Source organism: Leiobunum rupestre, chromosome 11, assembly GCF_980474605.1.
Source record: "Leiobunum rupestre chromosome 11, qqLeiRupe1.1.hap1, whole genome shotgun sequence".
Taxonomy (NCBI): domain Eukaryota; kingdom Metazoa; phylum Arthropoda; class Arachnida; order Opiliones; family Sclerosomatidae; genus Leiobunum; species Leiobunum rupestre.
Genome location: NC_143394.1, coordinates 34223873 through 34247940, shown reverse-complemented (window position 1 = coordinate 34247940; position 24068 = coordinate 34223873). Strand labels below are relative to the sequence as shown.

General features: G+C 37.2%; 1 protein-coding gene across 1 annotated transcript in view; it reads right to left on the bottom strand.

Moving 5' to 3' along the window:
- The window catches only part of LOC149922344 (sodium channel protein 1 brain-like), a 35596-nt gene extending 13464 nt beyond the window's left edge, over window positions 1–22132 (bottom strand). Inside the window, exons 1-12 of the mRNA XM_090164042.1 lie at window positions 21504–22132; window positions 10544–10671; window positions 9954–10034; window positions 8441–8569; window positions 5961–6067; window positions 4633–4739; window positions 4413–4540; window positions 4156–4300; window positions 3820–3954; window positions 2820–3266; window positions 554–647; window positions 226–428 (exon numbers count right to left, since the gene is read on the bottom strand). Coding sequence (XP_090020168.1) covers window positions 226–428; window positions 554–647; window positions 2820–3266; window positions 3820–3954; window positions 4156–4300; window positions 4413–4540; window positions 4633–4739; window positions 5961–6067; window positions 8441–8569; window positions 9954–10034; window positions 10544–10671; window positions 21504–21728 — 1929 coding nt within the window. The 5' untranslated portion in view covers window positions 21729–22132. The remainder of the gene's footprint in view (window positions 1–225; window positions 429–553; window positions 648–2819; window positions 3267–3819; window positions 3955–4155; window positions 4301–4412; window positions 4541–4632; window positions 4740–5960; window positions 6068–8440; window positions 8570–9953; window positions 10035–10543; window positions 10672–21503) is intronic.
- Window positions 22133–24068: the final 1936 nt, after the last annotated feature.

The following is a 24068-nucleotide window of genomic DNA, read 5'->3' as shown; positions in this document are numbered from 1 at the left end:
CGTGACGGAATAACGCTGGCTGACTGGTCTAGCCCAACGCCCCCTCAAAAAAAGGTTATCCGTTTTCTCTTTCCCGGGCAGCGCTCGCTGTGATAAAATCCGGCAAATTTTGTCCGTGTGTACAGTCATGTTCCTGCGCGCCAGAACCACGGGAAAAGGCGGTAGAACTAGAAAATATAGAAAACCAGGAAAACACTGCCCGTGTGAACCAGGCTTAAGACGTACGAGATTTCCGTGCGCCAGGACTTGTTGCGTCTCTCTGGTCATGCCGTGGTGCTCCGCGGCCAAGAAAGCCGTGTTGGCCAGGATGCAGGTGGTGATGAGCAGGTCGAACAGGGGGTCCGTGACGACCACGATGAGCAGCTTGCGCGTCCACGAGCAAATGTTTCGTCCAGCGTGTTGGCAGGCCCGGAAGCGCGTCGATAACTCTGCGTGGCGAGAGAAGGAGGACGGAGGGCCATTAGAGATCGTCCGCGGTCCCGGCCGGGCCGGGGGGTTTGAGCTCGCTAAGATCACTCGTACGGTATTTAAAGAAATGACGGAATACACTTGCTGGCAGTTTTTCTATTTGAGGGGTCCTCTTCGTCATCCTTCGAGTCCCGTCTGTTCTCCCAGCATCCACGGATCTGAGGCATGTCTTCCGTTATCTATCGTAAACGGAACAAATATATAGCCGTGACAAATTGTAGTCGCTTGTCATTTTCTAGTTCGGTTTATCTCGATTCCCAAATTGTCGGGCGTTTCTGTAGCGCGTTTACGAGAAGGTTTTCGGAAATCGCTTCGACGATTTATGTCAGCCTATACGCGTATCGGGTATTCTTTTTGGAATCGATTTTTCGATTAATCAAAGCCACGTTATCACCCACCGCGTGTTCTCGATTTCCTTTCCATTTCGTTAACGATTAATCGATACGCGTTATAAATAATTAATTCCGTTCTACATTTAACAATGGTTTATCGATTTGATAGAGCGCGTTTTGAATTAATTGACGTCATTAAATTCGCGCCTATAATGAAGTTAGTTTCTGAAACGATTAATTTAATATACGCTCTGATCTGCCGCAATCGATTAGATATCGTTTCGATTAGGTTATAGTCGGGATATTCGAGTATAATCCGATTATGCCTTGCATCGGCTAACGCGCCTAATTTGTGCTTGGGGATGATTCGGTGTAGGCAAAATGATGAATCCGCCCATGTGGGTGGAGGACAAAAATGATTGTGGTGACTTAAGGGGGAAGACTACTGTGGCCATTGTCTACTTTCGCGCTATTTCAAGCTGAACTCTATTAATTTCGTATTTTAACTTATAAAATTAATATTTAAGTGTAGAACAGACTCTTGTTTAGTGATTAAAATAATTTTGTCAATTTTAAATTTAAAAGTAATTAAGTTTTTACGTTTTAATTCGAACCCCCGCAGCTAAACAAGTTGGGCAAGCGCCCAAACTACCCTTTAGTTAGGACCTTTAGTTAACTATTAATATCAGAATTATTAAAATTATTTTAAGCACTAGAGGAAGGTTCAGCTTAATAAGAAAAATATAATTCAATTATGTAATTGTTAAAACAGAAACGTTCAGCTTGAACGAAAAAGAGGCTTTTACTGTATTCTTCCCCCTTAATGATTAACGATATTTCGGTGTACATTGAAATAACTTTAGATTTATATTTTTTTCATCGTAATATCAAAGATAATATAAACCTCGTACTCTAGATTCGAAATCAGAAAGCTTTCGGATTGCCGGTTTTGTAACAAAGCGTTTACCCACTTCCAGCGCATGACCTCCAAAATTTTGGTCTCCATCGGTCGTTGCCATTGTCCTATGACAGCCAGCTTCGATGACGCGCTGTTGCGCGTACAGCAGCGCATCGTCAAAGTTGGCCGTTATAGGACAATTCAGCGACCGATGGAGACCAAAATTTTGGAGGTCATGCGCTGGAAGTGGGTAAACGCTTCGTTACAAAACCAGCAATCAGAATTCGAATCTAGGGTACGAGGTCATAAGTAACATAATAACAATAAGTATGACACTTCCTATTTCTTTAATTCTAATTTTCTAACCGAAACTTTTTTCGGCACTGATACTCTCTTCAAGCTGTGACTTGGACTCGCGACTTACCGTTTTAGATGACTACGTTTTGATAAAAATTTAAGCCTAATTTCGGAGAGCACGTTCTGGAGTCGCGAGGGGCTTTGTCCAAAGAATATAAAGCCCCAGGAATGGAAGGTGTAGCTCCGTCTAGTGGAACGTTTGCGCCTCTCTATTTTAAAGAGAGACTGGGTTGAGTTAACCGTTTCCGGTTACTCTGATTTGCTTTGCTGGAAGTTCCTAGCGCAGCCAAAACACGCGGCCAATAATATCAATCCTTCCATTAATGGGGCTTTATATTCTTTGCTTTGTCTTTGTTTTTTAGCCCGCGTGCGAATAAAAAAAACATGAGCTCGTGGCGCCGAGAAAAACTTTTTTAATTTTTATCATTTAAGCCTAATATTCCACCTATCTATCGGAAACCAGATATTTTGACTTAGCGGAAGTCTCACGTATTTTAGACACTAGAGGGCTCTGTGCTGAGAAAACATCTTGATTACGCAATAACTATGAAAATCAGTTTGGTTGTAAATCTCGTTAATTGTCATACTTATTGTTATTATGTTACTTATGACGAGGTAAATGGGAATATCAACACAACTAATATTTCAACGCCCAAAATAACGCGTCTTTTTAAATGGTCTTTAACCCAATGGTCGCATTGTGGCATCCACCATTTTGTCTACAGCGAATCATCTCAAGTGCCAATTTGGGAAAGGTACTATACCTCGTTGGCCGAGCTCTCTCCGAGTTCCGCCCCGAGAAGACTCCTGGCTCGACTGTGGTCGGCGGCGATCCTGGATCGACTCCGTCGCATCTGTTGCATGACGGGCTGGGACTCGGCGTCGCTCTCCTCCTGCGACGACATGGGATCCTCCAGATGGTGGTGGTGCAGCTGGGCGCTGATGACGAGATCGGGGGCCACGTTGGGTGGCGGGTGGTGAACCAGGGGCGGTCGGTAAGGGTGCGGGGTGATCTCCGATTCGGAATCGTCCACGGGTTCCTCGCTGTCCGTCAGACTGTTGTTGTAAGGGCGTGGTCTCGATGTCCTCCGATGGATCCTCTTGTGGGCGGCGTCCGAGACCGGGGTGCCTCCACCGCCGCTGTCCCTCAATTTGGTGAAGATCTTGGACATTCGGGGAGCTTTCTTCATACTCTCCGCCTTATCTCGCTCCTTCGAGCGGAAACATTCCCAGAAAATAGAAAAGATGTTATTCCGGATTCATCCCACTAGCTTCGCGTATACACTCTTTTTCGCGGTCTTTTCGACCCCTCTTTTTGGCCGCCCGCTAGTCGGCCATTACCTGGAACCACCGGTGGGGGGTCTAGGCTCGGGTCTTTGGTCCCAGGATATGGAGAATGGGGGTTAAGGGGGGTAAACTCAAGATGAACGCGCCCAGCAAAATTCCAAAAAAAAGAGTCTATAGGGCGAATATTGTTCCGGTGGTCTTTTGTTCATTGATACTATCGCCTAAATGTCATTGTGTATCTCGGTTACGAATGACCTAATTACCACCCATCTTATTAGGGTCTTTCGAAGGAAGCGCAATCTGCGCAAGTAATCTATTCTTAACTGGTTGAAATATCCCGGATTAATCCAATCGGAAAAGTACGCTTACGTTAAAGAGTTTTCTAAATGGTTCTATCGTTTAATTTTATCTTTACCACTAACGGGAGGACAATGAATGTATAAACCAATTCGGAAGGCAGGCGTTGGTGGTACTTACCCGTATCGCGTTTGCCGCTTCTTCTTGGTAACAAATGGCAACGACTGCCAGGGTGAGATTAACGATGTAGAAAGAACCGAGGAAAATGACAAGGATGAAGTAGAACACGCTAGCGGGACCGCTCACTTCTAATATCTACGAGAAAATAGAACGCAGGCCGCTACTTGATCAATCTCCTTCCCACGCCGCGCGGACAGGGTTACTTGAGAGCGTAAGGAAAAAGGCCGCTCGCCACTTTAGTTAATACTCTCAAGTATCCTTGACTTATAATCGCCGTAAAAATCTCCATTTTCGTCGTAGGAGGTGGAATTGATTGGGACTGGCGGTAATTCTTACTTTGTCAAAAATGTCTTCCCAATAATCCAAAGTAATGAGCTGTAGGCAATTGAGGATAGCCCAACCGTAAGAGTCAAAGTTGGTGTAGCCGAAATTAGGGTTGGGGGCCGCGTCGGGGTAACAAGTGTAGCCATCCGGACAAGACCTGATTTTTAAGGGCGAGAAAATAAACACGTGCAGTTGTTCTTGATGTTTATGAAGCTAATAGAACGACAGATGGCGGGAAAGAAATAAAGAAAGATAGCAAAGTGTCTGACCTAGCACCAGTGGCGTTGCCGCAGAGTTGAGGCTGACCATCCTCTTCAAGTAGCAGCAACTGAGAGACGTTCTCACTATTGGTATGATTTGTACTAACGCAGGAATGTCTAAGGTTTCCCATGTAAAGCTGACCACCAAAGAGAAAAAGAGATACATGTTTTTTTCCGGTTTATTAGTAAGAATGGCTTTTACTACGTTTTTATTTAGAGGTGTACGTACCTGCAAAGCTAGTAGGGCGAATACCATGAGACAAAAAATGGTAAGCGCCATTACTTCCGCTAACATCTTTATGGAATGAAGCATAGCATTAACTATAGTTTTTAAACCTGAAAAAATTCGATTATAAAGTTAGATTTGGTACCATTTGCTATAGACTAAATAGATTTCTACGATTTTAAAATTATTATTAGGTCTATTATTGATCTACCGCGCGCCTGTAGAAGTGTTCCACATGCTGAACACGAATGTTCAGAAAAAAGCCAACTTTTATTCGAAAAGGGGCAACTTACATATTTAGTTTTGTCAAATTTAAATCGTGTATTTCGATTGTGTATTTGTAGGTGGTTTTATTTTCGTCTGTTCTAGGATTTTGGAGTACAGTAAGAAGAGTAACCCTATTAAGTCGGGGTAAAAGAGGTTTTCCAATTACTCATCCCCGGAACAGTCGATTAAATTGTTTTAGAGTAAAAAGAGTACACTTTTAGTCCGAGAACATTCGAAAAGAAACCACCTAATGGAAATGGTAAAAATATTTTATTTTAACAATCCCAACCAAATAATTAAAATGTATTAAAATAGTTTAAATATAATTAAATTGGATTACAAATAATATAAATATAAACAAAGTGTAAAGCTATTAAACTGTGAATAGGCAATAGTTGTTTAAATATAATTTAAATAAAATAAGGTAACACAAGGTAAAATAACATAACATAACAAATTATACCATAACATAAAATAAGGTAACATAAAATAACACCAGGTAAAATAAGGACCTAACATAAAATAACGTCAGGTAAAATTAGGTAACATAAAATAACACCAGGTAAAATAAGGTAACGTAAAATAACACCAGGTAAAATAGGGTAACATCAAATAACACCAGGTAAAATAAGGTAACGTAAAATAACACCAGGTAAAATAGGGTAACATAAAATAACACCAGGTAAAATAAGGTAACGTAAAATAACACCAGGTAAAATAGGGTAACATCAAATAACACCAGGTAAAATAAGGTAACGTAAAATAACACCAGTTAAAATAGGGTAACATCAAATAACACCAGGTAAAATAACATAACATAACAAACCATAACATAACATAAAATAATAATTATAAGATGAAATGAAATAAAATAAAATAAAATAAAATAAAATAAGATGAAATAAAATAAAATAAAGTAAAAGAAGATATGAAATGAAATCAAATAATAATTTAAATAAGCTCAATTATATTTATTTTAAACACGCGCCAGCCTTCTGAAATTTGGAAATTTTAAATAACGTAGCAATCTATAGAGACGCTTAATAAATGAAATGTGGTTTTACCCGGTAATATGGAAACAGTTTTCAAAGCGCGTAAAACTCTAAAAGTGCGGAGTCCGGCCAGACTGCCGACGTCTAAACCTTCCGCCGGAACGAATAACGTTAAATATCTGCGAAGACAAATAAAAACATATGTAGCTTTCAAAGGCTTAAAAACTTTGACGTTAAGTTTTGAAACATCATTTCCTCTTCGCTTCCCGTAGGAGATTCAAGCAACTTTACGATCCCCGGGGACAATATTTTTTAATTTGGAAAAGGTCGACCTTTGCTCCGGATTTCCCCGGTAATTAGGTCCGAGTTACGAAACTGGTCATTTTATATTTAGGGCTATCCTAATACCATACGTAACATAATAACTCATAAGTATAACATTACCATAGAAAATAATTCAACGAGACCTTGTTTCACACGGAACTTGCAATAAGCGGACTCAAAAATGCAAAAAAATATAATCTTCGCGCTATTGAAAAGGTTACCATGGAAACGTAATCACGTGATCGCGAGACACGAGCAAAACATTACTATTAAACGTATTTTCAAAATCCGCTTCCCTAACTTCCGTTTCCCATCAGTAAAGCCATAAGCCTATATTATTAATAAGTTTGTCACTTTGGGGAATTTTTCTACTAGAAACGGAGTGACGTAATCACAAGAAGAAAATCTCCCTCTAGTGCTAGTGAAGCGCTGTTAAAGGCTACGTGTGACGCGTTAGCAATCGGACGCAAAAACAGCGACGAAGCCCATAATGCAGTCTGTCTTGTGACTAACTCTCAGTAAAAAATTTGCATGTGAAGAATAGGAAGTGTCACACTTATGTAATATTATTATACACTTATGGTAAAGCTGATGACGCGTTTTTCGTCACGGGGTTGTAAGTGACGTAATTTACGTTATATCCCGCGAACAAGGTTTCATTACAGAAAGTGCCTTATGAGTATGTTACATATGCCAGTACCGACTTTGAACAAGTAAGGTTTCAGGAGTTTTCATTTGGCAGCCATTTTGTTTCTATTAGATGCATAGAACCGACTGGGGACTTTTTGAAAAGAATACCTCCACGGATATAATATGCAGTTAAACGAGCTAGCACCATTTTGGCGTAAGCAAAGCTGGAAACAGAAAGACCACTACAAAATGACATCACGAAAAAAATGTTCGACGCGTGATCACACTCAGAAACCAAATCTAGTTCCATTTGGCAGATCGGATTCGAACTTTTAAAGTTATTGAAGAATAAACATTAAAATTAACCCTAATTTCATTTTTAAGTGGAACAAGAGCAATAGTTCTTTTTATAAAGTAACGTGGCCTTCTTGTTTTAATGTTGCTCTTACGTCACAGTCTCTTACTTTTACAAGTCTGCGAGCGCGCGCTACAGTCGCCAGAGGAATATGTTTTTTTCTAGTGCGCCCGCAAATCGCTCGTGCGAAGAATATACTAATAAAGCCGTGTCTTGTGACGTAAGAGCAACATTTTAACAAGTTGAGCTACAGAACTTTTATTTTAAGAATCAACTATTAAATTAAATTAGGGCTTTTATGTTTTTCGTCGTCACTATTTCTTCAATAACTTTAACAGTTCGAATCCAAAGGGTGCTAGCGCATTACTGCATATTATTTTCGTGAAGGTATTTTTTCCAAAAAGCCCCCTGTTGGTTATCTACATCTAGGAGCAACAAACACAGCACCCCACACAAGGAGAACGCAACCCGTCAAAGGTTGTGCATTTTCTTGGGTACAATTTTCATTGGTTTGAAATTTTAGCGCCTGCTGCCGTCGGAAGGGGAAAATTCGGAAATTGTCTTCCCCCCCGCCCGTAAAACCTTCAGCGTAAAGGTTCGTCCAATGAAATCTGTATACACCACACTGCGTTAGCGTGTTTAAAGGCTAGCTGCGCTCTCCTTGCGTTTGTTGCTCCTAGCTGCAAGGTTGCATTGACTTCTATTGGTGGAAATGACTAACAGTTATTAGTCTCTTATTATACTAGGATAATTATTGCGCAGTTCGTTCTAAGGCCTTCGAAGACACTTTACCCAACCTTTAAAGGCTAGCTGCGCTCTCCTTGTGTTTGTAAAATAGAACCCAAATGGCTACCAAGAGAAAACGGCCAGGAACCTTTGATCGGAAGTGTACATTCCTCCAAAGTGTCATCCAAAAAATATAGGGTTATCTGAGAGTTTTCACGGGGCTCGTTCCCACTATTCGGTTGGCCTTCAGGGCTTTCTTAAATTAAGCCTACTCTATCCATCGTACAAAGCATTAGCTAAACTAGGGATGATGATCTTTAAAAAGCCATTAAAAAGACGCGTAGTTTGTTTGCCCACTTAATTTGGATCGGAAAGACATAAACCGTGTTCCGACGATGACTTCCTCATCTTAACGGGCCGTAGTTAAAGGGAAAATTTACCAAGGGGGGCCAGAAGCTTAAAAGGGGGAGGGTGAAATGGCTGAGGGCCCTTTAGAAATCAGGTCGATAACGCTTACCCGCTGAGAACCACTATAAAATCGAGCCAGTTCCAAAAGTTTCTAAGGTAGGTGTATTGGTTGAGAATAAAGCCTTTGGCGATACATTTGATGATCATCTCTACGCTATAGATGCTCAGAAACACGTATCTGCAGTCAGATAAAGAGAAACACAAATGAAAGAAACGCTTGTAACTTTCACTGATAAAATATTATATGGAATTTTTTCGATTACCCTCTCATTCGCGATTAAAAAGAATATTTCCAGGATCTTTTTTATGGAAAGGTTAGTGAGCTGGTCTAGCGCCGTAGTATACCGAATTGCAACCCGTGTTCGCCACGAGCGTTGTCTGTTCCCGAGGGTGGTGAGGAAATACATAGTGGGGATAGGTCACTGTGTTTCGTCGCGCCATCTAACGACCGTTTGTAGAAGTAAGTAATATGACATTTATCATAAGTTCCCTATAAGTAAAGGTCTACCATAGGGGCCGATGGTAACGGCGTTGACCTGGAGATAAAAAAATTAACGTACAACGATAGGGCAGTAGCGACATCTTCTTTTCAAAATTTCTACATCTAAAATATTATCTTACTTGGTAGAGCAGCCACGCTCGGGTTGATAAATTCCACACAAAACGCGTCTAAATCTCAAATTTGAAAAATAAATACCTTCAGAAACACAACTCTTACTTCTAATAGCCAGTTTTAGGTTCTGATGAATCATTTTGCAAAGATTAGTGTTAATTTTTAGTTTTTAAGTGATAAAATTGTGAATAAGCCTTGGCTATGGGCTCGCGGTGGAGATTTATCGCGCGTGGTTCTAAGTTTAAAAATGTTCGCGTACGGCTTGTGCGCATTCACAATGCATTTCGTGAAATTTATTTCAGAAATTCATAGTAGAGGACGTAGCCACTAGGAGGTGCGGATTTTGAATACCTACCTCTTAATAACGAGTATGTGATCGTAAAAAATTTGGCCTAGACCTTTACTTATGGGGACCTTATGATAGGCTTATGAATTTATGGATAAACTGTAGTAGACTACTATTGAATCTTAAAATTTCTGCTAAAAGGTTGGAATATTTTTAACAATAATTAAAAAGATCATATAATTATCGTATAAGTTAAAATTTTTAATTACCATGGTTTAAAATATTAATTTAATAGTTGGTTAAAGCATGACTGATACTTCATGGTATTTTTAATTTTAATTTTAACAAAATACCGCTTGACGAGGGGTCTCGAACCCGAAATCTCAGGTAACATGTAAATTTTAACTGTTTTTAATAAAATTAAAAATACCATGAAGTATCAGTCATGCTTTAGCCAACTATTAAATCATATAATTATATTGGTAACTTAAAATAAATTGTTTTATATAATTTATTTTACGTAGTTTGGGGTATAGATGGCGCAAAGCAGCACAGTGATATTTCATTTTTGGACTGAAACTGACAAACGAGTTGCCCAAAAAAAAAAGGTAGTCCACAGACCTCTCCATGAAACGATCCTGAACTGAAAGAATTACAACTTACTCGGTTTCTTCAGGAGGAGACGATAATGCCAGGAAAACGCAGTTTACTAATATAGTTACCATTACTATGTAGTCGAAGTATCTATTGAAAGATATAAATTTTATTTTAAGGGGTTAAGGTTTATAATAATTTAATTAAAATTCTAAAGGTTATTTAGATGGCGGCCCCTCTGTCTGGTATCGGCTTATTGATTCAGAAGTCGTAGCGCAGCGGAGTAACTTTAGTTCGGTTTCATAACTATAGAGGGCGCTTATTTAAATTAAATTATTGGCAATAGCGCCACCAATAGTAGGCTTTAATCGTTCCTATAAAATTATATTAAATGAAGTTAGAAGTTCCAGCTACTCTCTAATGGATTTTTTTTAGCCCTCTTTCCTGAAAACTAATAAAATTTCAAAGCCCTTAATAGCGTACCATCAGAAAAATGGCTGTCAATTTTCGAGGCAATTTCAATAACGTCGGCTCATTTATTTCTGATAACCTCATTAAAAGGGTAAAGTCTTAATTTTGTAAGAGCAAAAGGTAGCGCCATCTGTTGAATTAGTTTTCGGTGAAATAGGCGGTGCTTCTCTAGGGTGGAGAGTATTTACCTGTGCGTGAATATTTGTATGGCCTTCTGTCTGATGCAGCTCCAGGCGGAAAAGACGAACAGGGATTTGGTGGCCGAGAAACGATATAAATAATACTTGGAGAAACGCTTGGTCACCACGCAGAAGGCCTGCCAAAGAGAAAGAAAAAGGCTACCATCCATGACCATCCATTGCTACGTGTAGGAAGACCATCGTGCGTTATTTTATGATTGGTTGGCGCGTATCTCGGGGTTATCTCTCAATTTAGACACACGTTCTACCCGAAAGAGGTACACTTTGATTTTGCGTCTAACCGCTTATATGAATTGCCAATTCGAAACGAAAGCTTTCTTCAAAGTTTATCGAGATTACAATATCCCATTTCTTTCCGCGGATCATTCCGTAAACTAACCATCTTATAAGAAAGCTTTTCGATGTCATTACGTATTAGGAAAAAGGACGAAGCCTTGGAAGGTGAAGCCTACAATATATAGGTCAAGGTCAAGATTAGCTATAGCACTCCGATATATTTTAGTATATTTTTAAGGTAAGATAAAATTACCTACAATATTCTAAAATATTAAAATTTTTATAATATTCTACGCGTTTTGAATATTAAATATTTAATTTCTGATAAGGTCCTTTTAATCTTCGTTATTAATAATTTCAGTCCGGTACCCTTAAAAAGTCATTAGGGCCAATTTTGGAGAATACATTATTGCTGGTTTTAATGTAAAAAGTTGGTAGTGGTGTAGCTCTGGGCAGCTTGGGGCAGACGAATCATTATCTTGGTACATTTGGGTTGTTCGAATTTAGGAGCAATCAATTTAAATAGTAAAAAAAGTCGTCTAATACTACTAATTGGGTTTGCCGATTAAACAAAAAAACAATTTCACTTTCGTTAGAGCAGTCAGGTTACACTATGACGTCATCCGCAAAGATTACTTTACTAAAAATGTGACTCTAAAAGTTTAATTACTTGAGGGCTAAAGTTTATGTTCCAAATAAAGAAGTTACTAATATTTGTTATTGCAGGGAAACACATATTTAGAATAATTTCCTCTCTTTAACGTCTACGTACAAATTAGTTTACTTTCACCGAAATTCTAAGTTTTCTTTTATCACGAGTTCCACTATACTCGAAATTCCTTTGTTCCCGCCTTCTAATTCTAGTTGTAATAGATAATGTCTGAAAAAATATATTTATAATTCTTAATCCTGCAGAAGTAAGTTTTTTACAGAACGCCTTGGATCCTAGGAATTCATTTCACAAGTCAAATTTTATTTCTATGAATTAGATTTCATTACTTTTGTTTAACGGGCAGCTAATACTATGTTTCTTGTGGAAGACTACTGGTGGCTGTCATACCTCCGCCACGGGCGAATCGGCTTTATCCCTTGAATACTGTCCAACCACCTTATACGACCAATACGCATTAGATAACTAGAGAGATCCTTTCACAGGCGTAACGCCATTAGAGGTTGACTTATAAATAGTCGACGTCTTACCAGATGGCGCCTACAGTCGGAAACGAACAACGTTTAAAATATCTAATTTAAAAAAAAATTTCCAGAGTTGAATTTTAGTTTTTAGTTTTTGCGTAATAAATCGGTATTGACTCCCTTCCCGTCAAAAATTTAAATTAGCGCCATCTTGTATCAATAAAAGCATTAAAATCCAACCTCTAAAGACTACGCGCTAAATATGCGTTTCCCTGCAATGTAAGAGTGACTGTTAATAACAAATATTAATAACTTCTTTATTTGGAAAATAAACTTTAGCCCCCAAGTAATTAAACTTTTAGAGTCATATTTTTGGAGTTTGGACGGAGAGAATTATTCCGTATTATCTCCGGTGATTATGGAGGAATGTAATGTCGAAAATGAGTAGTGTGACACGGTCACACGCCGCGGAATCGAACTGCGGAAATCCGAGACAGTCCGGAGGCAAAGCCTAATGAATTTTTGAAGCTTTCCAACCGGGGCGAGGCTACGATCGGTATGCCTACAATTTCCATTTGGAAACAAAGTATTATCGTAATTTTGTCTTCGTACGAAAGAGTAGAAACTGTTGAAAGCCGGAATTTCCGGTTATAAGAGGTGTCCAAGTTTTAAATTGAAAATTAGGAGCGCTTCAGATTGAATATGTTACGAAAGCTGAAATTTTTATACCTTAATTAAGTACCGTAGATAAGACGAATATTTTCAACCGATGGCTCCGACTTTGGGTTTTGGAGCGTTTAACCGCGCTGGGGGGACTGTACGTTGTTAATTAAAACTTAACTCATTTACGCTCGCCCCTCCTTCCACGTTTTATAGGCGAACGGCAAATTTACGGCCAGCTATGAAATATTTCTGAGCCTTTAAAAAAGAACAACGACGCCGCAACTACTGGCTTCGAAAAGATTCCACTCAACAACGAAACGCTCGGTGTAGTCGTAGGGTGCCCTAGAACAAGCCTTTGGTTCCTCGGCGTCTCGACCCACGCTCCGGACCACCTTTATCGACAGCGCGCGTAAAGGCGGGGACCGGGGTACGGTTGTAGCTTTCCGTCGACGGACGTCGTGGTCGACTTGGCGGGACCGTCTTCGACCTTAATGACCACCCTGTTCCCGGGATCTGACGGGTCTCGCGTCGACAGAGGGTCCCCTAAGAGCTCTTAGCCAATGTTTAATGTCCCGCAAAAGCGGGACGACTTTGAGCGATTTCTCTGCCGAGAGAAGCACACCCCGACTCAAAAATCCTTAAATTAGCGGCTTTTTCTTTTCAAATCCGAACGTTTGAGAAACGCTTGGCTTTATTTCCAAATAATTCTCAATTTTTTCCGGACAATCGTACTAGTTCATTGGAGAAATTCGTTTAATGTCGTTACGTGATAAGTGGCCTCTACCGCGAACTCTTACCACTTTTTTTCTAAATGTATTTCTGCGAGGGAAAAATCTGGTGAATTTTTAATGTTAATAGTTGTTTCGTGACGACTCTCGGAAAACCTCTACATCTAATCCGAGGGATAAAACATGATTAGCCTCGCGAATTTTTCTTTTTGTTCCGTATCATCCCGTTTCTAATTTGAGGTTTTTATTACGTTAATTACGATGGCGATAATTACCGGGTTTTTATTTAAGTACAAATGAGTATAGGCCTAATTAGAATCGTGCTAAATTAGGGGATTAAATTTCCCAAAACTTGAGGCGACGAACTATTATATATATTGTTGGCGGACTGGTAAAAGGTTTGGAATCTTTCGACCTAATGCGGACTTCTAATATCGTATAATTTATAATTAAGCAATTAAATTTGCAGAGCGTATCACCAAACGAACGGATAATTTAATCGCTGTTAAACGTGTGGACGAAACGTTTAAACTAGTAGCTATGATCAATATCTTTGCTAAGCCTAATTAAACGTAATGGTTATCATTTCTACCTATCATGTATCTCGAAGGCCTATTTATCCGAGGGGCTAACCACTCTTAGAAAGTCTGCACACCGGATTACGCTTAGATTAGCACTGCCAAAGGCAGGGACTTCAAAGATTACGCGTAATCCCATTAGTACAGTCAAAGGTACGGCTCTGTACACCGATTACGCGGAGTGATCAGCCCCTCGTATTTATCCTTGTAACTCGTAAGTTTTTTTTAATTTGTTTATGGTTTAGCGGTTTTTGCCTCCTTTTATTATATTATTTTCTATACCTTTTCACGTATTTTGCCATTCTTTGAAATGTAGACCATAGAAGGTTCTTATTAAGTTACAATATATTAACCGCATTTGAAACTGTTATCTCATCCATTGAGTTGGGAATATTAATCTAGAGATCCAATCAAATCTGTTCCCCACGAAACAAGTTTTTGAAAATTACGAATGTGCCGTCTCCTCTAAAATGACGAGAAAACGTGATCATATGACCCGTGGCGCCATCCATTATTTTTGAAAATATAATCTTTTTACCGGAAAACGCGTCTTATTTGAACGAACCATTGAGAGATAGACGGCGCCACGGGTATAATGATAAAGTTTTTTCGTCATTTGGGAGCAGATGGCAATATTCTTATTTTTTTTTAAACTTGTTTCGCGAAATACTGAACCTCTAGATTAATATTCCCAACTCAATGATCTCATCTGCTTTTTAATTTATATTTTTTTAAATCAAACGACTATCTGTAACAGATTTTAGAATAATATTTTATTGTATTAGTAAATAATAAAAACTCTTAGATAATGGTTATATTTTTTAGGCTAAAACGATGTTTTTGAAAAGCATCATTTCGCGTTTACTTCGTATTTAGGGATAAAAAGCTTATTCTTGGTCGGATTTTGATTCAGTTGAGCAAAAATCTAGGTATTATCAAACAAAATAATAGCTAACCTATCGCGGTAAGAAACACTAATTAGAAGTGAACTAATTGTCGAACAGGTTTTAAAAAAAAGGTATATTAAAAAAAATCTGTATTTTTAACGTTATGTCAGGCGGTTTGAAACTCTGTATGGTTAATCTGAGCTTGCTCTAATGTAGCGTAGTTATGTAAATAGCGAACCTCGCGTGTGACCTTGTAATTCGTAAGGTGGTTACTCCGGAATTACGTTGAAATTAATGCTCCTAGCTAAAGGGTTTTTCAGGTTCTTGACATTGGGTCCGCTGTTCCTCTCTCAATTAGCTAGTGTAAAAGACCTGGCCTTTGACCTTCAAAATTAACGAGGTCGTTAATTGGTCCACCATCGCCTTAATATTTCAGCGGATAGGAATCAATACCTTGTGATAAATCTTAGGCCAAATTCATCTCGGGTGATACCTCTATGTTAAAATTATACTCGGATGATACCTCTTTGTTAAAATTATACTCGGATGATACCTCTTTGTTAAAATTATACTCGGATGATACCTCTTTGTTAAAATTATACTCGGATGATACCTCTTTGTTAAAATTATACTCGGATGATACCTCTTTGTTAAAATTATACTCGGATGATACCTCTTTGTTATAATTATACTCAGATGCAACCTTAGAAAGAAACAAAATTCTAATACAAAAAATGCTTTTAAAAAGATTTAATAATAAGTAGTGCACTTTATTTAGCCGAATTGAGCTAACACGAACCGCTACAGAAATGTCCTCTAGTAAAATTTTATTTTTTGCAAATAAGAATTGATATCAATGTCCACACTGCACTGCAAGTTTTAAATAAAAGAAATGGTTTGTCTAAACAGCCGACAAATTTTACATATTTCGCTTCATCAAGAAGCACAGGTCGTGTCAAAATATTCCTTCTTCCTGAGCTCAATCAAATCCAAATATATATAACGAATATCGTGTTTTGGGAATTGAAGGAGCAAGATAAATATAAATAGCAGAACGCAGTGCCGGATTAAGGACTAGGCCTAAAGGCCTGAATCTACAGAATGCCCCCACCACTGATGAAATCAATGGACTTTTCTTCGGAACACGCGAGTTTTGCGTTTTTACGCTTTCCTTACATAGGCTCCCATCAAAATCTGCCTAGGGCCCCACCTTCAGTAAATCCGGTACTAGTAGAACGAAATATTAAAGAGATAAAATCGCCTAGGGCTTGGCGTTCGGATAAGAAATTTTCGGTTCATTTCTTTTATATCCATATTCGAAAATTAATCGAATAAAAACTTATTTGTTGCGTATTTAATCGTATAATAGTTGTGAATACTATCCATAAATAAACAGTTAATTGAATTTTTTATGATTAATTGAAACTTTGGCGGTTAATTTATCCGTTTCCCCGAGCTCTAAATTCGCCCTTAATTAGGTTATTCGCACATATTTTTCTGTCTAATCATATTTTCTAGCTCTATGTATTATAAAAATGGAACAGTGTTTTTCCATTTAAAAAATATTCTAACTTAGAGGTCGGCGGAACAAATAAATTAACCGCAAAAATTTCAATTAATCATTAAAATTAGTATTATTTGTTTTATACGAATAAATTATACGAATAAACAACGATTTAACATGCAAAATTAATAAAAAATTTCGAATATTTCTGAATAATTCTCGGTTATGGATAAATATAAACAATCGTATAATTTCTTATTCAAATGCCGACCTCTATTCTAAACCTAACTGATAACAAAAATATATAAATTCCTATGCAAGTGAGACGATACTTCATGACTAAAATGATTTAATTAAAAGATTTTCGTTACATTTAAAATCTTTGTCACCTTTCAAACCGTAGTTCCTCTGAAGCTCTCAAAAATTTTAAATGTAACGAAAAAGTTTTAATTAAACCATTTTAGTCATGAAGCATATAATTTTATACATCGTATTTTAGCCATGACTTTTAAAGTCTTCGATGTCAATGATGATAACAACAATGTATTAATATTCAAATAAAATATGAAAACAGAGACTACAGTTGCATGTTCTCAGTTAACACGAATACCTTCCTGGTGATAATAATTTTACAATGATAAAACAATTTTATTATTTCAAATTTCTAATCTGTGAAAGGGAAGTTACTGATCCAAAATTCCCGGAACTATTTATCTAAATTTCATAAACCATTTCTGATGTTTTTGAACTCTGGTATTATTCGTATGATACATATTTTGATACAAAAGCGTTATGTTAATTTGCATATTTAGGCGTAATTTTTGACATTCAAATTGATCGCCTAGGGCGTTTCGACTAATTTGCATAATATAGATCAATCTCGTGTCGAGCTAATATTCGTTTTGGGGGGATCAACGACTATATTTGACCCAATGCGAGAGTTACAATAAGCACGGTTCATTAATTTCGAACAACAGAGGGCGTTCTAATGCAATAATACCACCATTATGAGCAGAAGGTGACCATTATTGTAGAGAAAGTCAAAATAATCGAACAGTAGATATATATGTACTCGTATTAATAGATTGCGGTTTCCCTTGTAACCCCTCCAAAAAAATGAAACAAATGTTATTTTCGGGACAATGAGGTCCCAGGTATAAAGAAGGGGGGGGGGGGGGTTCAGATAAGGCCCGGACTTCTTAATCGTGCGAGAGAGAACCAGCTTCTCTTACGAATTAGGGCGCGCTATTCTACTACTTTTCTTATCTCGGGCAAATAGTTTTAAGTATGTCCGGAATCTATTCGTTCATCCCCGCTTCGAACGCGGAGATTTATCCTTCGAAAAGGCCGTAAATCCAGGCGTCCCGAAGTGGCGGCGAGTACCTGTTTCTTAAGAGGTTAAGATTTCGAGCGTCGTACAAATCCAATCACGAGTAGATAAGCAATTAAGAATTGGCTTTTGGAAGCGTGCCGCGCGCTCTTAAACTAGTCATAGCGTACGAAGGCCTTCTGATATTATTGAAAGACTAGCCGCTGGCGCAGGTGGCAACTAATTTCAGTTTGGTTCTCGGGGCACGGTCAGGCGTCGGCTCGCCAGAAAAACGACCTCCTGCGTGAGCGGAATCTTTAGCTTCAGATCGCGGATAGATTAAGCGGTTCGCGAATCCATACCGTAACTCCTACCGCGCTTTACGAAGTAGATTCGGTGACGTTATTTAATCGCGGCCAACGTTGGGTTTAATAGCGGGGTTACGTTTAGGCCTAATTTTATTTTTCTTTATTGTTAAAAGTCCCTCTGCCCTCTGGCGTGGATCACGCTAGATAATACGCGCTTCCCTCCTGGGCGTTCGTTTCGCCCGATACACTTCGGCGCTCCGCGGGGAAGACCGTTAGCGATGTTTCGGAGTGGGTTCGACCCAAAAGCGCGAGAGAGAAAAGTAGGATGGCCTTAACCCCTGTAAACAAAATTACCTTGTAGCCATTTTCTTTTCTCTGTTTATTTAACTATTAAAAGGGTGTGTCATCTTTTCAATATTATCCGCAATTTTATTTTCTCGTGTCGCCTATTTTTTATTATTATTATTAATGGTGCGTAATGCGTTGATGCCTCGATATTAAATACCACCCTTCTTTTTATTCATATTTGGTTCAACCTGAGTGAAAATTCCCGCTCCACTGCCCTCGGGATTTTGGCGAAAGCGACGTTTTTCCTATTAAAGACTCCGAAAAGCGCTCGTAAATCTTAAGAGTTATTGGTTTTTCGAAGCATGCTCGTGGCTAATCTAATAGGTGGTTACAATCCCAATATGTTACGGAGGTTAAGCATCCGACGTTTTAAAAAACAGCAATATATCAGGCGTTCTTAATGCTTTCCAGACGTTTCATATACCAGATTTTTGGCAATTTTAACTTTACGAGGTCTGGCCTAACTTGGTAATGAGGGGAACTCCTTGTCAAACTGGGTCGGTGGGTTGGAATTTATTCTAATTCGTCGAGCTAGCGCAACTAGATTAAAAATCCTTTTTTTTGGGAACCGGGAGGGGCAGGGGGGCAACTAATGTTATTGCCCCCTCCATCCTTTTGGTCAGTTGAAATCTTCAAAAGGCTCAAATTCTCATTTTAAAAGCATATACAGTTTATAGAACCTCAACTGTGTTTAAATTTCAGTCTTTTCCCGCCAATTTAAATACATAGTAGTAAACAGTACACATGTATTCTGAGAAGCTACACTCCATTAAAAATTAAAAACCATTCTCTAGACCCCTTTTCGTTTCTCTTTGCCCCCTCCGACTTCTAGAACGTTCCTACGCCCCTGTAACTAACCCTCTGAAAAGTTGGTATATCTTTTTTTTTTGTGTTTGGTGTAATTCTGTAATATGCTTTTTGGAAAATTTATATAAAATATTTATGTGTAAATAGGCAACCGTATAAAATATTTTATTTTGTAATAAGATTTATGACTTGGTATAAATCTTTATTAATTTAGTAAGTATATAGTGTATTTTTTTATCAATAATTCTATTGAAATGAAATTTCGCAAAGTGTTTTCTATACGTTCAATTAAATTATAATTTAAAATTTATTACTAAGTTTCCCGGGTTTAACGGAATTAGTTCGAGGCAAGCCCTTTACATATTTCCTTTGTAAAACAGGGTACACGATAAGAAAATTAATTAATGGAGAAAAATAATAACATACATTAAAGTAATTACCCTTCCTAACGTAAAGAAACTAACATAATCTAAAAATCTTTTTTACTATTTCTGTGATAGTGTTGTCTAAGCACTTAATTTGTCGTCGTGTACCCTGCTTTACATCCGATGTAAAAACAGGGCAATAGCGGAGTAAATTCTAACCATTTTATCTCTTTTTTGATCAAATAAATATTAATAAACAAGTAAATAATAAATAAATGGTAATAAATTAGTAAATAATAAATAAACAAATAAATAAACAAATAACTAATAAATATTTTTAAGTACTAATATATTTTTATTTATTAACAAATATGAACAAATGATAATAAATTCAATTAAACTGCAACTGGTAACAAATAGGTAAATAATAAACATGAATAAATAGGTAAATAATAAATAAATGGTAATAAATTGGTAAATAATAAATAAATGGTAATAAATTAGTAAATAATAAATAAATATTAATAAATAAACAAATAAATAAGCAAATAAATAATATATAAATGATAATAAATTAGATTAAACTTCAACTGGTAACAAATAGGTAAATAATAAATATGAATAAATAGGTAAATAATAAATATGAATAAATAGGTAAATAATAGATATGAATAAATAAGGTAAATAATAAATATGAATAAATAGGTAAATAATAAATATGAATGAATAGGTAAATAATAAATATGAATAAATAGGTAAATAATAAATATTAATAAATAGATAAATAACAAATATTAATAAATAGGTAAAAAATAAATATTAATAAATAGGTAAAAAATATATAAATAATGATAAATAGTTAAATAATAAATAATAATAAATAATAGTAAATATTTAAATAATAAATAATAATAAATATTTAAATAATAAATAACAATAAATATTTAAATAATAAATAACAATAAATATTTAAATAACTAATAATAATAAATATTTAAATAATAAATAATAATAAATATTTAAATAATAAATATTTAAATAATAAATAATAATAAATAATAGAAAATATTTAAATAATAAATAATAATAAATATTTAAATAATAAATAATAATAAATAATAGAAAATATTTAAATAATAAATAATAATAAATAGTTATATAATAAATAATAATAAATATTTAAATGATAAATAATAATAAATAATAGAAAATATTTAAATAATAAATAATAATAAATAGGAAAATAATAAACAAAATAATATTTAAGTAAATAATAAACAAATATTAATATATTTGTAAATAATAAACAAATATTAGTATAAGTAAATATATGATAAATAAAAATTAATAAATAGGTAAATTATAAACAAATATCCATAAATAAGTAATTATGTAATAAATAAAAATAAATAAATGTTTAAATAACAAACAAATATTAATAAATAAGTAAAAAAATATTAATTAATAAGAAAATAATAAATACATTTAAATTTTTTGAAATATACTATAATATATTTGTTCGTTACATTTGTTCGACATTTTACTTGACATTTGACACACGAATTAGATTGGTCTTATAAACGTATTAGCGTAACAAATTGTCCCCAAAATCACGTCTCCTTTTCCCCTTAGAAAATGTAATGAATGGAAATTATGAATAATGATTCTTCTTAAATTTGCGAATTTTAGGTGGTGAAAATGTTAACTCAATTCGAAAATTCCAATCAAAAGCGGGGGTCATTTTGATCTCATCGTAATCCGCTAAAGCCGATTTAGGGATGAATAACGATCTTGGCGCGATGGGGGAGATCGAAAGGGGACGGAAAAAAAGATCAAGAAGGAAATCTCGTAAAGCCTTAACCACCCACTCCCTTCGCCAGGCGGTTCTTCAACCCCCCCCCTCTCGACGCCACCCTCGAAGACTCTCCTAAAGAGATAATCATCCATTTAGGGATGTTTAAACGAGAGAAATTCCGAACGCGATGAGAGAGTGGTGATTAAAAACGAGAATGGAATGAAAATGGTCGTGGCGGGTTCGTACCTTGTCGAGAGTGAAATGGTCGACTTCGACGACCGGCTTCCCGTAGAGGGACGCGGGGTACGGCGGGTAGACGAGGATCTCCCATTCGGGCAGTCGGCTTCTCCGTTGAGGTATGACGCCGTACTCTTTGAGCGCGTTGGCCCTCCTGTGTTGCAACCTGTGCAGAGCCTCCTCCGTGAACAGCTCCAGGCGTAACCTCCTCGTATCAATGCCTTCGTGGTCCATCTCCCGCGGCGTCTGCTGCTGGCGAGGCTTAGGACTGCTCCTCGCCCGCGACGAATCCCTCTCCGCGAAACTCCCCCTGATCCAAACCGTACACTAATAAACCCTACCTAACGACTAATATAGTTTCCTAAGAAATTGAGAACGTAAATCTCGCGGGTCACATTGTTCCTGTTGAAGACGGCTCTTCTCCGATCGTCGATATCGGGATGGTAATTACTTAATAGCCCCGCGTAGAAACGGATCAACGGCTGACATCGTGACGAAGCTCTCTCGTTTTCTAGAGAGATTTGGAAAGAATTCGGAGCCGTAGAGGGATGAAGAAAGAGACAGTTCGCGACGAAACAACGCCGCCAGAAAGAGTGGCGACTGAGGTCTTCCGCCGTGTTCGAGCTACTGGATTTTGACGAGAGTCCGGGGCCTGCTACACGTGCCGAATCTTCCTCTCGCTCTCCGCCCCGAGACCAAAAATAAATTCCCCTCCCGCTTTCCTCCCAGAGCGTTGCCAAGATACGGGATCCCGCTCTCTCTCGCTGGGATCTGAACCGGCGCCTTTGAACGCGCGCTCGTTGCGGGGGGTCCCCTTATACGATTTCTAGGACTGGAGCGGTTAGTTTTTTTCCTTCTTATTTTCTTAGTCTTTATTTTTGTAAAGCGGTTAAGTTAACTTCGGGAGCGCGGCGCGTGAAAATCTTGTTAAAGCTGTACGTTTTCCATCTTGTTCGGCCGTTTATTGCAATAATTTTTGCCGGTTTTTGTTAAGTCCCACGAGCCAAGTTGTATACGTGATACCGCGCGATTTTACTCGGAAATTACAAATTTGGTTTTTAAAGTTATAATCTGGTAGAGTTTGGCAGGATGGCTTGACGGTTGTTTAACGGTTGTACAGGGTGTTTCAAAAGGTTATGCAGAAATTTGAAGGAGTTGTAGGGGGTTGAGTTTGCAAGTTATCTCCCCACTGGTTTAAGGGGTTTTCCCCCGAGATCTTCGGTTTCCCCTTCCATAAAAACTTGTTGAGGTTAACGGTAATAGTTAGTGTAGGGAGCTGTTGGCTCTAACGCGTGGCATGCAGGGCTTGCCACCACCCTCCTACGCATTGTAACCCGGCCACCTGAATTAATGGCTTCAAAAGTCGCTTGACGACTTAGGCCTAAGGTGGTGCCTTGGGTATTAGCCTAGCTGATTAAGTATGCCTGTTGTTTTTCTCATTTTCCTACGATGAGTTAAAAGAGCGCCAGAGAGCTTCAAAGTGTGGCCCCTGGAAGTAGGCTGCAACCAGCGCAAAACCAAGCAGCAGGGACTTTAAATACTGTTTAAGTTTCCTTTTTTACGCTGGTTACCTCGATTTGTTTACAAAGTCCTTTTTTACCTATCACACGAGCCCAAACCTTAATGTTCGCATTTCCCTGCTGATTAGTTTTGCGCTTGTCGCAGCCTACTTCCAGGGGCTAGTAGGCCACACTTGGAAGCTCTCTGGCGCTCTTTTAACTCATCGTGGGAAAATGAAAAAAAAAAAACAGGCATACTTCTCAACTCACCCCCAACAACTCCTTAAAATTTTGGCATAACCCTTTGAAACACTATGTAGAGTTCATTCATGTCACTTTTGTTTAATGGTTATTCGCTAGTCTGTTATCATTATTACTATTATTAATTACTCTTAATCGCTATGTTAATTATTTTTAATTGTATTATAAATGGACACTAAAAATTAACTCTTTTTATTTTAAATGGATTGTAAAATAAAATGCTAAAAGTGCTTAACCATCTTTACCATAAAATAATAATCTGAAATAATTATTAATTTTAATTATTATTAAATTGTGCTAATGGGAATACATTTCGCGGAATCGAATATACATAATAAACTACGTGCCTTAAAAATTAAAACTGAATCAACGGACGTTAATTATTAAACCTCGTCGAAGGAAAGTCTTAATCTTACTGCATTCTCTCGGCTTAAAAGCACCGCGATTCAATTACATTAAGGGGGGAGAATATAGTAAAAGCCTCTTTTTCGTTCAAGCTGAACGTTTCTATTTTAACAATTACACAAATGAATTACATTTTTTTTATTAGGCTGAACCTTCCTCTAGTGCTTAAAATAATGTTGATAATTATAATTTTAATAGTTAACGAGATATTAGGTCCTAAATAAAGTTTAGTTTGGGCGCTTGCCAAGCTTGTTTAGCTCCGGGGGTCCGAATTAAAACGTAATAACTTAATTAATTTAAAATTTAAAATTGTCAAAATTATTTTATTCACTAAACAAGAGGCTGTTTTACACATAAATATTAATTTTAGAGGTTAAAATACAAAATTAAAAATAGCGCGAAAGTAGAC